Source organism: Patiria miniata, unplaced genomic scaffold (assembly GCF_015706575.1).
Source record: "Patiria miniata isolate m_02_andy unplaced genomic scaffold, ASM1570657v1 HiC_scaffold_2, whole genome shotgun sequence".
Taxonomy (NCBI): domain Eukaryota; kingdom Metazoa; phylum Echinodermata; class Asteroidea; order Valvatida; family Asterinidae; genus Patiria; species Patiria miniata.
The window spans coordinates 18,313,647-18,326,936 of NW_024037058.1; the positions used below are offsets into that span (position 1 = coordinate 18,313,647).

The following is a 13,290-nucleotide window of genomic DNA, read 5'->3' on the forward strand; positions in this document are numbered from 1 at the left end:
GCGTTACCGTTTCTGAAGATGCATTGTGGGTAATCAAGATGGCGGCCCTCGTGAGAGGAACGAGAGTTGGTTCACGTTTGATGACCCTTTTACAGCGGAATTCTTCAAGATTAAGAACGCATATTCCTGCAGTACCAGTTCGTATTTATAGTTCCACAAGTAAGAAAGTGAATCAGTCAGAATATGTCACCGGTAGGCGGACAGAAGTTGATGAGGAAAGAATTCAAGAAATTATCAGGGAAGGCAAGAGAGAACCGAGTGTGGACCCAAACGACCCGGTGAGTGTGGGCGTGGTTTAGCTGCAGGGGTAGTGGGGGGATGAACAGACTTAAAATATCGTATACATTGATAACATTTAAAAGACTTGTTTTTAAAAAGTGTAGTTTCTAGGCTAGTTCAGAAAAGTTGATTTAATGCAGAGATTTTGGGTAACCGGAAAAATTCTGCCAACCGGACACCACTTTTTTCAATTAATTTTCTAGCGCCAAAAGTTACCTCTTTTATGGTTATTCCCTCCACTTTCCCTCCTCTACTCTCACCCCCCCCTTTCCTTAATTTCTATTTATCAATCAGTCGCTCACTTCATCGAGATTCGAACCTCGGACGCTTGCTTGATACACGAGTCTCTTAACCGCTAGGCCACGCACGATCGCTGTTGCAATGATCAATCTTTTGACGTATTTGAAGTATGCATTGAAATAAACTAAATATTCATGAGAAAATAAATATTCATAATGACGTATTGCACTATCATGACTATCATTGGCCGGCTCATGCGACGTCTCATGCGACGTCATGGTTATCGATGTCATGCGTATAACGTACCGCTGTTCCAGACACTTCAATCAGTTTTGACCGGCTGCTTCAACTCAGATCTGCACTACATGTGCATGCAAAATGTGCTCCAAAAACACATTTTTACCAATTTTTTTTCGCATGTCCACTCTTTCCTGGATTCCTCTTGGTTGAAATCACAAGGTAAGGTGAACATTTGGATGTTTGGCGGCAGGTAAGTGGTGTCCGGTTGGCAGAATTTTTCCGGGTAACCTAACGCCACTTCAGCGGTTGTGTACAAAGTCTATGGAGAGTCAAGAAAATGTTGTATCCCCGAGTCACCATAATTGACGCAGATAACGCTTGCAACCCACACGCATTGTCCAACGCAAATTGAATGCAAGTGCGTCAAAACATATCCTCGTCATTTTAGGGGGTCTGACGATAAATATTTCTTAACAAAATTGGAAATGTTTCTCAGTCCCAGATTCATGTCTTTTCATCATTTTTGCATCAACTGACCTTCATTGAAATGATATATGAAGAGAAAAGTGGCGTCGGGTTGCAACATTTTTTTCCTTTTTTTGTTCCTCAAATGTGTATGTTTTATATTGTTTAGTTAATGTAGAGTAAAGTCCTTGCATTTGCAAAAGTTGAAAACATTTTTATTTGGGCACAGGGCCTAGGCCCTTAACGTTATGTAGTGATGCGTTTATTTGCAAAATCTGAAGAAGAGTCATGGGATATTGCTCCTTTGCAGTAAACATCTGAAGAAAACATTTGAATTTTTGTTTACTTTTTTCAATTGTGTGGTTTGTAGGGTTATGTCTCCCACGGCTTCAGCAAGGACCCCCATATTGACACGTGGTCGTATCGTTGGATCTTCTTTATGGGTTTCTCCATTTTAATGGTGGTTGCGCCGCTGTATGTACATTACCTACCTGAAAGGTGAGTAGAGCCTGGCCTTGGGTTTCTCCAGATTTCAGAGAAAGTCTGCCTTCACCTAATCTGTGGAATATCTCCCGCACAGCAAGGATCTATGAGCAGATTAAGCGATTACCATTCAGCAGGCTACTTCTATATCGTGTCTTCAGTAACCCCTTGTTGTATTACAAAAACGTGGCATCCAAATTGACCAATCAACAGCTTAGTCCACATATCTGATCGAAATGACGTCACAGTTTCTAAAGTTGACTCCGATTGGCTGGCGCGGGGTTGCATAACATTTTGCATGTTAGGATATATCAGGTGTTCGACCACGGCTCTGCACATAGGGATGTCTGATCCTTAGACTTCCTTCATCCTAGCCCCAAATGTGGCTCAAATACTGGACTCCCTGCATATTGTGAGCCACACAGTGGTGATGGCTGAGTATGGGGAAAAGTTGTGTTAAGGGACATCAAAATCGGGACTGTTTTTTTTTTTACATGATATTCACTATAGAAGATACTTGAAATTGAATTCCATACCTTTAGATGTCTAGTTATCATGTAATTGTCAGGTGAAATTATCAGAGAGTTTGCCCAAAAATGACTGCAGTATTTTTTGAGGTCATGAACATTTGACTTTTTTTTATTTTTCCTGGTTAGTAAACAGGAAAAAAGTTTCCATTGTGAATATCATATTTTTTTAAAAGGTGTAGATTTCAAGATTTGCACAACTTTTCCCGAAAATTGCTTTAGTTTGGGCTTAATATGAATGTCATCTCTCCGTGGGACAAGCTTCTGGATACACTGCAAAAAAGTTACTAAATAATAGAAAAATAGTTCTGAAAAGAACAAGAAGAGTTAGTTAAACATCTCTGGTTCACACAGTGTATCTGCAAACTTCTTCCAATTTATGCTCTCCACTGTGCAAAGCCAAAGATTGTAGTGTCATTTTTTTTGTGTCTCTTCAGCAACGGTCGTCAGTGGGCACGGAGACAGGCAGAGATTGTCATCAACGAGCGGCGAAAGAAGGGGGTACCGCTGATCGATGCCAACATGAGCGATCCAGACAAAATCGTGCTGCCGTCGGAAGAGGAGGAAGAGAGAGTGTGGAAGAATCTCCATCGCTAGGGGGATCGGGGTCTTTGTTTTAGAAAACAAGGAATCTGATTGGTCAAATTAATGTATCACTGGTCAGAAATGACACCCTGTGTCCAATCACAGTGACTTTTATCCAACAGAAATTTCGAGCAGTTATGAACGGAAGAAAATGTTCATTTCATGTTCATGAAATTGGAAGCTCTGTAAAAGTCAACTGTGACTTGAAAGTTGAGCATGATCATTTCTTACGTCTCGTTTTGTGGTTTTATTTCTGTTACATGAGAGATGTGGGTAAATCTACTCCAGTGATACGTCAGTTTGCATTGTTGTATAAAAAAAAAAATTAGTAAAGTAGGATTGAATTTTGTTTGAAAGGAATGTGTTTCCCTAAATATTTGATTTGTAATATTCTGTTGAAGTTGAGCAGTGATGGCAAAAAAAAAAACGTATTGCATGAAAGATTTCTGAAAGGTAACGTACCCACTGCAAACCCAAAGTTTGCACTTGAGTGTGCATTATTTGTGGTCAAAGTGAGAGTACGCCAAGTCGCAACATGATGAGAGATCCAGACAATTGGAATCGATACGATAGTTGAACATTTTACGTGCAGATCCAGTATCTGTGAAGTCTGATATCAGAGGAATGTTGAGAACGGCTACAGAAACTCAATGTTCTGAATCTAGTTCAGATTTTTTTTTCCATATTTTTTTTGGGTGAGAGTTTCATAATAAACTGCTATTAAAGACAGTAGTGCATTGTATTGTTGTCCTTTGCTGTGATGGGAGCTTTATAAATATGGCTCTTACGGGAATTGTGTTAATCAGTAAATCACAAGTTGATCACAAGTCAATCGCGTTAACAGGAGAACGGTGACAAAGGAATGCCTTTTTTACAGTTCATTTGAAAAGCTTGTAAGAGTGGACGACTTGTGGTGGCGTGTGACAGACTGGTATAAAACTCTGGTTCTAAAGGGTATGAAAATGCTTTGTTGATTATTGTACAAGAATAATGTCATGTTCATGGATGTGGTCGTTAGGGCAGAGGCTTTGTTTCGTTGCACAAAATTGGTTTGTGTGCCATCAGTGGACGATGTTCTCCTCCGACTTGGTGTTTCAAATAGATCCCATGGCACCCTTGTTTTGCATGGAACCTGCAGAGAGCCATAAGTTGGCATAAGATAATTAACCCTAACGTACCTGCATCCATCAAAATCCACACCCCTGTTTTGGAGGATTTGGGCGGATTCAGGACAGTAAGCCTTAGCGGTACTGCAGGATTTTGATGGATGCAGGATACCTCCATGTTGAGCAGTTGGGGGACTTTAATGGATTCAGGATCTCAAATGTTTGGTGTGTATGAGGTATATGTACTTTACTGGTGGATTCTGGTGGACTCGGGACACCAACATTGTTTTTGCATGACAAAATTGTTGGATTTTGGCAGATTCAGGATACTTTCTAGTAAAAGTGCTCATGGGGTTAGGGTTAAAAAGTTATTTCGAAATCAACAAACAAACTGGAGCATGATAGTTTGTTTCAAGTGGTTTTATCTTCACGTAAACTTGAATCCTTGATCCTGATTGGTCGATCCATGGCAACAAGCCGTGCTACATATAACCATGTAGCACGGCCACGGTCCATACCACACTCTGCGTATTGCTCTTTTCTAAGATGCGCGCATCATATCGTACAACACGCACCTGCAATAGGATAACCACTGAAAAGATCGTGCACTGAATGCGTGTTTCATCTTTACTGTGTGCCAAGTTTGCTTGAAGATAAATTCGTTATCGCGCTCGCGCTCGTGGAACACGGAAAATGTTGTGCGTCTGTGTTCCACATACCACTCGGCCTTCGGCCTTTTGATATGTAGTACACACGCACATTATTCCGTGTTCCACTCGCGGGATAACTTATATAGTCTGATGTAGCTCTGTCCTGACTTCTAAAGGTCCATGCAGTTAACTGATTTGAATACCATTGGAAATACTTAAAAATTGTTTAAACTAGTAACCCTTGCATTTTGATCAGTGTAATATAAAATAACAGATTTTGAGTTGTTTTTGAGATTAAATACATTTGGACTGAAGTAAGGACTGCTGTTGACCCATTTATATTTGTTTATGTCTATGTTTGCTTACCAACATCTTCCCCCCCCCCCCCTAAAAAAGGTTGTGGTTATTGGTTGGTGCTAATTGTAATATCTCAATCAACCCCTTTTCTGTTTTTATACCACAAATGATAAGCCAAAAATTGTTTTCTTTGTAAACCAACGATTCCACAACATGTAAATAACTGGACAACACCCACCCCAAAAAATTATTTTCCCCATTCCATCTCGGGCAACAAAAAAGTTTATTTTAACTTCTACATAGTCACTTTTTTCATAAATTTGTAAACTTGATGATACAAAAATGTTTGAAATCACTGGTCAGAATAATTAAACAAAAATTGAACATTACATCTATAATGCACATACAACTGCGTCTATTTCTACACACGTACATGTATACGTACTGTACAATACCAATATATCATCCTATTTCACAAAGCCTCACATATACAAACAAATAGACCTGTATATATAATTCAGATAATTTTTTTTTTTATATAAGGAGAAGGAATATAATCAACAAACAATCCGGAAACGACCAAAAATGATTTCCGTTTTGTAATAACCACACACTTTTGATAGAAGCTCCCATTTGCATTTTTTATTAAAAAGGCACTCAAAAATGTACAAGTTTGACCCGAAACGTGTGGTCTGTTGAGGGCTTTCACTCGCGATCTACATGCGCTACAGACTGATGGGAGGAACTACGAACGACAGCTAGGCATGTGTTCTGATTTCTTGCCTAATGCGGGAGCCCTTTGTAATATCACTATCACTATCATTTTGGCCCATGAGCTCGAGACCTCTACTCCTCACTTTCCAAATGGACAATTGTTCTCTCGACAGCAACTTCATTTTAAGGCCAATGATAACTTCTAAGCTTTTAACTAGATTCTTAAGATGTAACCTGAAAGGTCAAGAAGATATTCAAGAAATACAAAATCTACCCATGTTTTTAGATTTGACTTTGAAGAAGAGACTGTTGTTTTGTATTTTGGTTTGTTTGTTTTTGGGGTTGAATTTTCTTTTTTCTGTTTTTCAAAGCAAGCTCATTGCTCAAAATAACTCTCACTGTGCTTTTTGTGGCACTATTGACACACAAATAAAATAATTGTCGAGGCCGGTTCAAATGAAAGCCAACGAATTTCATGACATCAACAGTTGAATTTTTCATTCCTAAGTTAGAATCCGGGGTTAATTTCATGTTACTGCTAAGCAAAATGCAAAAATCTGCTAAGCAAGAACAGGTTTAATACCAGTCAAAAATGCCATGCTGTGTATGCTGCTTATGGCTGGTACTCGGCTGATAATTGCTGAACAATGAAATGAGCTTAGCAGACATTGCTGCTTAGCCGCTGACTGAAATTATGCTTTCGATTTTTCTGAAGAACAAATTCACTGGCTTCCTATGAAAAATTGCACAAAACTTCAATTTTTTTGGACAACAAAATTCTGAAACAGCCACGTAGTTTTGACCTTGCTAGAATTAAAGTATTTTCTTGAGTTATTTATTTATTATTTTTTTTATTGATAGGGTGAATATATTCTGAACCATTTCATAAACAGTGATGAAAGTTTAACGTGTCTTCTTATAATTTGCTTCAATTGTGGAAAGATGAAGTTTAAATAGCGGATTGGATATATTCCATTGTTAACTTCAAACGTATCTTTCAATGTTAGCATCTATATAAAAAAAAATCTTTCTAACGAAGCTTTAAACTTACAAGTCGCTGTTCAAGGAATCATAATTTTCCCAAAGAAATATATATGCAAATAGGAGCACAGTTTAATATCAAAACTCTACGTAATGTTAATTTTGCTACTTACACCTTTTAAGTACTTTTTTTTCCAATGTCAACATTTGTACACAAAATATGCATTTTTAGTTTCATACAAATTATTCACCATGATGATTATATGGCATTAAATTTTACAAAATGTAATATACACAACAAGAACAACAGTGTTTTGATGAGATCTGCTCCCACGAAACCCGGAAAAAAAACTTGCAGAGGTTTGTTTGTTTTTTTGCACAAAGGGCACGTGAATCAGGTGGAACTGACCATTTTGAGGTTTTCTGAATCAGCAACTATGAATTTACAATTTCCCAAAATATGAATATAATCCATCAAGCAGAATTGTCTTTTTTGGCTCGATTTTGTGAAAAAAACCAATGTGCATAGAAATCTACACACAAACTATTTCAACACATGTTCATCTCATTAATGGGTTGTCAGAGTTTTATCACTTAATCCTTCCCCGACTGTGATAGAATGAGGGTACCTATACAAATCATATATCATTTTAAAGCCGAGAACCTCAGGAATTTGAAAATGCCAAAGCCTATTTTTTTTAAAAACCCTAAATTTGTCAACTTTGTCTGGGTTTTGTGGGCGCAGCTCTCATGTTTTTTTTGTGTGTGGAACACGAGCTCCACATACTTACGATTCAGACCACGCTCCTGTCCAGACTCGCGGGGGAAAAAGGACATGAGACGGAGGTATGGTTGAATTACAAACAGTTCTTGAAGGAGCCAGATAAAGTACATTGGCTCGACATTTCAGCAATCCCTGGCCAAATGTCAACACGCAAAGGAGCCCCCTCCCCATCCCCCTTCTCCATAAGTTGTGGCATGCTGTACTACATAGCAGACATGGAATTGTAAAAAAAAAACTAAAAAAAAAAAAACGACTGTCTTTATTTACCTTCTAATTTGGATTCTATGTCAAATAGGCCATCAGCCTCAGTCCAAAATTTTTGCCACCGGTATCAAATGAGGGGAATAATCGTCATAGCGATTTTTGGCAAGGTATACACCTCCAGAGTTGGAAAATATGTGATAGCATTGCAGCGGTGGCAGCTTTTTGGGTGTTATCACCCCTTTTTTCAAAATGTCCGCTGATAAGCGCTGATGTGATAAGCCACATTTTTACAAATTCCGTATCCTCATTAATCAAACTGTTGAACAGAAAAGTCTAATATCAATCCAAAAGCTCTAAAAATGATATCTCCATTTGTGGTGATTTTTTTTAAATGTATAAGAGAAATTGTACCGAGACAAAAGTTGCAAATCGTGAAAGAAAACGGGCAACAGAATTTGCCAGCATTTTCATTCACGATCAAGTCACATATTCATTGCTTGTTTGAATCCACAGGTTTTTTTTATGACGTGATAAAATTAATCCATGTTACCCTGTTAAATGTCCAGGTATACTTTGTCTGTAAATTACAACATCGCTCTTCGCCTGTTACGATTAAGACCAAATACACGCAACTGATCATCAGCATCACAAATCAACATTGTGTGATGGATACTGAAAGACTGCTCCACGTAAAAATGCCTCCAATAATAGCGATTCAAAATGTTCTTTCAACGGTCATTTCAAAAATAACATCCTAGTTTAGTTCCCCTTTTTTTAATAAAGGGGAGCACTGTGGTCTGATAGTTACGGTGTTTGACCCACGTGCCATGGTGCGTGGGTTCGAACCCTGAATGGGAACATGGTGTTTTTTTGTTTTTGGGCAAGACACTTTACTACAATTGCCTCTCTCCACCCTGGAGTATAAGTGGGTACCTCAGTAGAGACCAGAATGCGCTGATCCTGAGCTACTGGACAAAATTGTCTCATGACCTGATGAACAGAGGTAATAATCAGCGCTTTGTACAATATATCCTCTGGCAAAGGTGCTTATTAAATACCAGTTATAAACTACAGGGCGAGTCAAAAAAAGCGAAACCCAAATGTCAGGACTATTGTTTTAGTGAAGTTCTGCATGTAGCACTTTCAAAATCTAGGATATGAAAGCCCAATTCATAAGCTTTTTTCTAGTACAAGAATCATTCAAATCACTCATATAATTTTCAAGTGACGGAATTTTAAACACAACCGCCGTTTCAAAGTTCTGTCCACGGATCACAAGAAAGGTGTGCGTTCGTTTTGTGATCCCTGGACAGAACTTTAAAACGGTGGTTGTGTTTAAAATATCCTAGATTTTGAAAGGGCTACATGCAGAACTTCACTAAAAAATGGTCCCGACATTTGGGTTTCGCTTTTTTTGACTCACCCTGTATAATCTTGGATCTACATTGTGGCTTCATCATCAAAGCCTTCTCAGATAAAATGAACAGCATTTGTTGAGGATGATAAACCAACTGTTTACATAAATGACCTCGAAATAGCTTTACGAATGGACAAAACTACACTACTAACACTTTAAAAGCTGGAAATTAATCAAAGCGTTGTGCATTTCTAAGGTTGGTCACTGACAGATAGCGGTGATGAATGAGTTCAGCCACATTGCACACACAATTTTGAAACTCAAAATACACTTTTTTTTTAACAATGAAATAACAAAAACTTTCTTGACTTTTTAATTGCATTCAAGTGTCGTTCAATATCTGGCCATTTTCACTATTGAGGGGGTCTTCTTTCAGTGGTGTTGCCGAGTCCATCAGAAGTCCATCACAAATCATCACAAGTCCATCACAAGCCATCGCAAGTCCATCACAAGTCCATCACAAGTCTGGTGTCCAGTCAATCACAATCCTGTTTCAAGTCAAGTCACACGCTATCCAAGTGATCTGTGTCAAAGGCATTCCTTTGTTACTGTTATCACCAATTACTTGTGATAGAACTTGTGAATTTACTTGTGATGGAACTTGTGAAGGACTCAGAGTCCACAGGTAAAACCAATGGCGCACCCAGGATTTGGCTTTGGGGGGGGGGGGCGGGGGGGAGGCTCACAATTTTTTTTTTAGAATTTGTAAGAAGTTAAAAAAATTTCAAAAAATTTATTTTTGGCCGCAGCGCCCCCCCCCCCCCCCCCCCCGGCTAGAACTATCTGAAGAAAATACCAATGTCTTCATCAACGACATAATATAGCAAGCTTGGCCCTCATCGTATCGACCAGTTTGCTCTAAATGTGCAGATGGCATGGAGCAATTGAGGTAATATATCCAGCTCATGGACATCCAAGGGACCCGGACCCACTGGTTGAGACACACCAAGTCTGAAAATTTGTAAAATAACATTAAGTCCTCACGCGCCATCAGCACACCTGGCAGATGATTTTGACTTGTGGTTGACTTGTGATGGACTTGACTCAAACTCAGGTTTCACTTTCCTGCAAATAGTTGCAGGAAAAACTCTTCAACTGGTAAATGCATATATCAAGACTTGGTTTTTGCCAGAGATGGCCCTGTCAATTGCAAAGAGCTATGAACCTATTTGCCCCACCGGCATTTCTTAAATTTCACGATGATCAATGTCCTGTCCTTCTCTCAATCACATTACTGCCAACGGCAAAGTATGCTGAAAGCATCTTCATTGATTCACGAAGAAAAAAAAATTGTGTTTAGTTGTAAATGTTTTAAACTTTTGCAATCTTACAGTAAGAAGATATTAGACGACCTCCTTAAAAGTACTGTCAGTTTTTTTTCTGAGTGTTTTGGCAACAGCAAATGTGCAGGTATCGGAGAGCATAACTTTGTTTAGAAAAAAAATCTTAGCAACAATCATAACATACCATACATCACAACGAGCATACATGTAAATAAAGAAAGGTGATTGTAATATATGCATTGAGAACAAGGACATCAAATTTTTGACATTTATCAACTTGACCAGTCCATACGTTGATGTAACATATTGATTTCAATATAAAATAGCAAACACAGTCTTGTGTTCAAAATTGGATTATCCCTTCACCAACATAGTCTTTATAAACACTTGTAAGAAAACAGCCCTGTTTACTTAGAACTGTCTCAAATTCTGCAAAAAAAAATACAAATTCAAAACTCAAAATCTAAATAAGTTGTAGTCTTAGTCCAAAACTGGATTTGAATTTTATTCCCTTTATATACAGCCAGTACTTGAAAAGCGAGGTTGCTATCGACAAGATGAATCGAACCCAGCCTTGGCAATATTGGCAGCGCTACCCAGGAAATTCCAAGCACACCTCACGAGCACTGTATCCAAGCTAATGCATGCACGCGAGGTACGCTCGAAATCTCCTGGGTAGCGCTGCCAATATTGCCAAGACTAGATTTGATTCATCTTGTTGAGATAGAGACCTCCGTCGCCACGGTCACTTTACCGCGTTTGTCGCGGCACTGCCTGCAATGTAGGGGAATAACAATCCAAATCCAGTTTTGTGGACTAAGACTAGATATGTTGGGACTCGAACCCAAGACCACCTGCTTGCTAGAGCAGAGGTCTATGGGAATTCGCCGGCGATCATAGACTCAAGTTCAATCAAATGAGCTTGTGAGTTTTTCTTGCGGGTTCGTTGCAGTGACAGTATAGTGCTTGATATTAAAGGTAGGTGAAGGGAAAACCCAACATTTCATCCTCCACATTCAAAATTCAATCGTACTGACTTAATATCCATTCTCTTTACTATAAAAATCAAGGTAGTTATGATTTTAATATGTACCAGGTATCGAAGAATCAAAGATATTCAAACCTCGAGCCGGACTTAGGGTCTACATTTAAGTCCAATACTCTCTTTATATTTTTGTAGGTTATACTAGCGCATTTCTTTAGAGCAAATTTTTTAAAAATTAGCCAAAATGTATTGGACAAAACTTTGCCAAGATGGAGACAATTTGTGTTTACGAATGAAGGAAGTTTGAAATTGAATCGAAATGGTACCAATATTTTTTAAAAAGGCCAAAATTGGCGATCAAAAATGTATCAACACTTTTCTGATGTGTTCTGTCTACAAAAGAGCGTGTAAAGTCTCACCAGTCCACATTCAATGTTTGTGTGTGAAGTCTTGGTACCAAACACTGACTAGCCTAGTCACAGGCTCCCGTGTTTGATTTTTCACAATTGTTGTCTGCGTGATAGTTGAACAGAAGTTGAGGTCAACATCTTTTAATTTTATAATAAATGTATGAATATGGTGCCCACTGAACTAGGTTTTAAATGGTTCTACTGATAACACTTAGAGGCAATGATGTTTTGAATCAATAACAGCATCAAAAAGTTCAAGGAAATGTACAAAGTTGGACCTTTTTATATGAGACTTAGATGCATGAGCTACATTTATTTCTTCAGCTTCACTTTTTATAAGAAAGTTTTTTTCTCAAAGGTACACACAACACAGTATCTTGTCTTAGCGTCTCTGCCTCATTTCGCTTTTTGATTCTACTACGCAAGGGATAAAACTTGCTGACTAGGAACTATTACCTTCTATGTTTGATTAGGAAGTGTACAACGAAATTGGCTGGGGCAGGGTTTGAACCTGCAACCACTAGAACGGCGAACTGGCGCTCTACCAACCAACCATCCAGCATGACTACATGCAGGGGCTGATCCAAAAGGGGGCGTTTTTATATGTGAAGGGGGGATATCAGGCAGGGGGTGGGGGACATTAAAAATCTAAATTGACCAGTGGCAGCTGAATGTTGGAAGGAAGAGGACATAATAAGGCTGAATATATTTACAGAAAACCCATATTGTTCATATTTAAATTTAGATAAATTACACATGACTCACAATGCTAGAACCAGAATCTTGATAGTACAAATGAGGCTCTTTTTAGAAACTGTGGAAAAAGTTTTAAAACAAACCAGAGATAAAAGATTATATATTTTTTTTGTATTTTTTTGAATATTATTTATTACATACGATGAAAGTATGTTGAACAAAGCAGGGGACTTGGGCACAAAATGTTCATATCATAACAGATTAATTTGCTGTAGGGTTTAAGTTCAATTTTATGTTTTCTCAAGTTCACTTAGCTTATTGTTTGCATCTGAGCAGAAGAAGAAAAAGATTTTGACTGTTTGTTTTTTAATCAGAAAATTTGAATCAAAAGTGGAATTTGCTGATAGCTCAGTACACAACGATCTGGTTTTGGCATTGTATGTCAAAAAATGTGTTACAATTAGGTAAACATTTTTTTTTGTATTTAGAGGGAGAGGGCGCTGTTGTTAAGTCTGGTACCCGGACTCATCTCCTTGATTCTGATGCTCCTTTGCTGCTTGCACTCTGCTGTCCTTCCCCGGTGCCCGGTAGTGTACTGTTGCTTTGCTGCCGTCCAGCGCTGGTATCCTTGTCGTCGCTGCGTGCACCCTGCGGTTGCCCGCCGTTGTTATTGGCCGCAGCTGCTAATTCTCCTAGCCCCAGCTTGCGCATGTGACGCACCACGGCTGTTGCATTGAAGGCTTGCTGGAAAAACACAGAGAACAAAGAGGGACATGTTGACATTTCTGCCCAAACAACGGTCAACAAAACTGGGTTATAATATAAAGGTCATAAAACACGGCTAAAAAATATGGCCGACTGTATATTGACCTTTATTCTTTCACTAATGTTTTAAGATCTCAAAGTGTTGTTTACAGCATTGCTAATGTTGCTAGCATCGTGAC

At 38.6% G+C, this 13,290-nt stretch overlaps 2 protein-coding genes across 2 annotated transcripts in view; one reads left to right on the top strand and one right to left on the bottom strand.

The window, feature by feature from the left end:
- The first annotated feature begins 8 nt into the window (after nt 1-8).
- LOC119726757 (NADH dehydrogenase [ubiquinone] 1 beta subcomplex subunit 11, mitochondrial-like) lies at nt 9-4,896 on the top strand. Its single transcript, XM_038198599.1, has 3 exons — nt 9-278; nt 1,595-1,722; nt 2,672-4,896. Exons 1-3 carry the CDS (start codon nt 39-41, stop codon nt 2,829-2,831), a joined length of 528 nt encoding a protein of 175 aa, XP_038054527.1. The 5' UTR covers nt 9-38; the 3' UTR covers nt 2,832-4,896.
- A 7,975-nt stretch (nt 4,897-12,871) lies between these two features.
- Nucleotides 12,872-13,290, bottom strand: part of LOC119726425 (calcium/calmodulin-dependent protein kinase type 1-like) — a 102,821-nt gene continuing 102,402 nt past the window's right edge. Inside the window, exon 9 of the mRNA XM_038198079.1 lies at nt 12,872-13,090. Within this exon, the coding sequence (XP_038054007.1) occupies nt 12,872-13,090 (219 nt within the window). The remainder of the gene's footprint in view (nt 13,091-13,290) is intronic.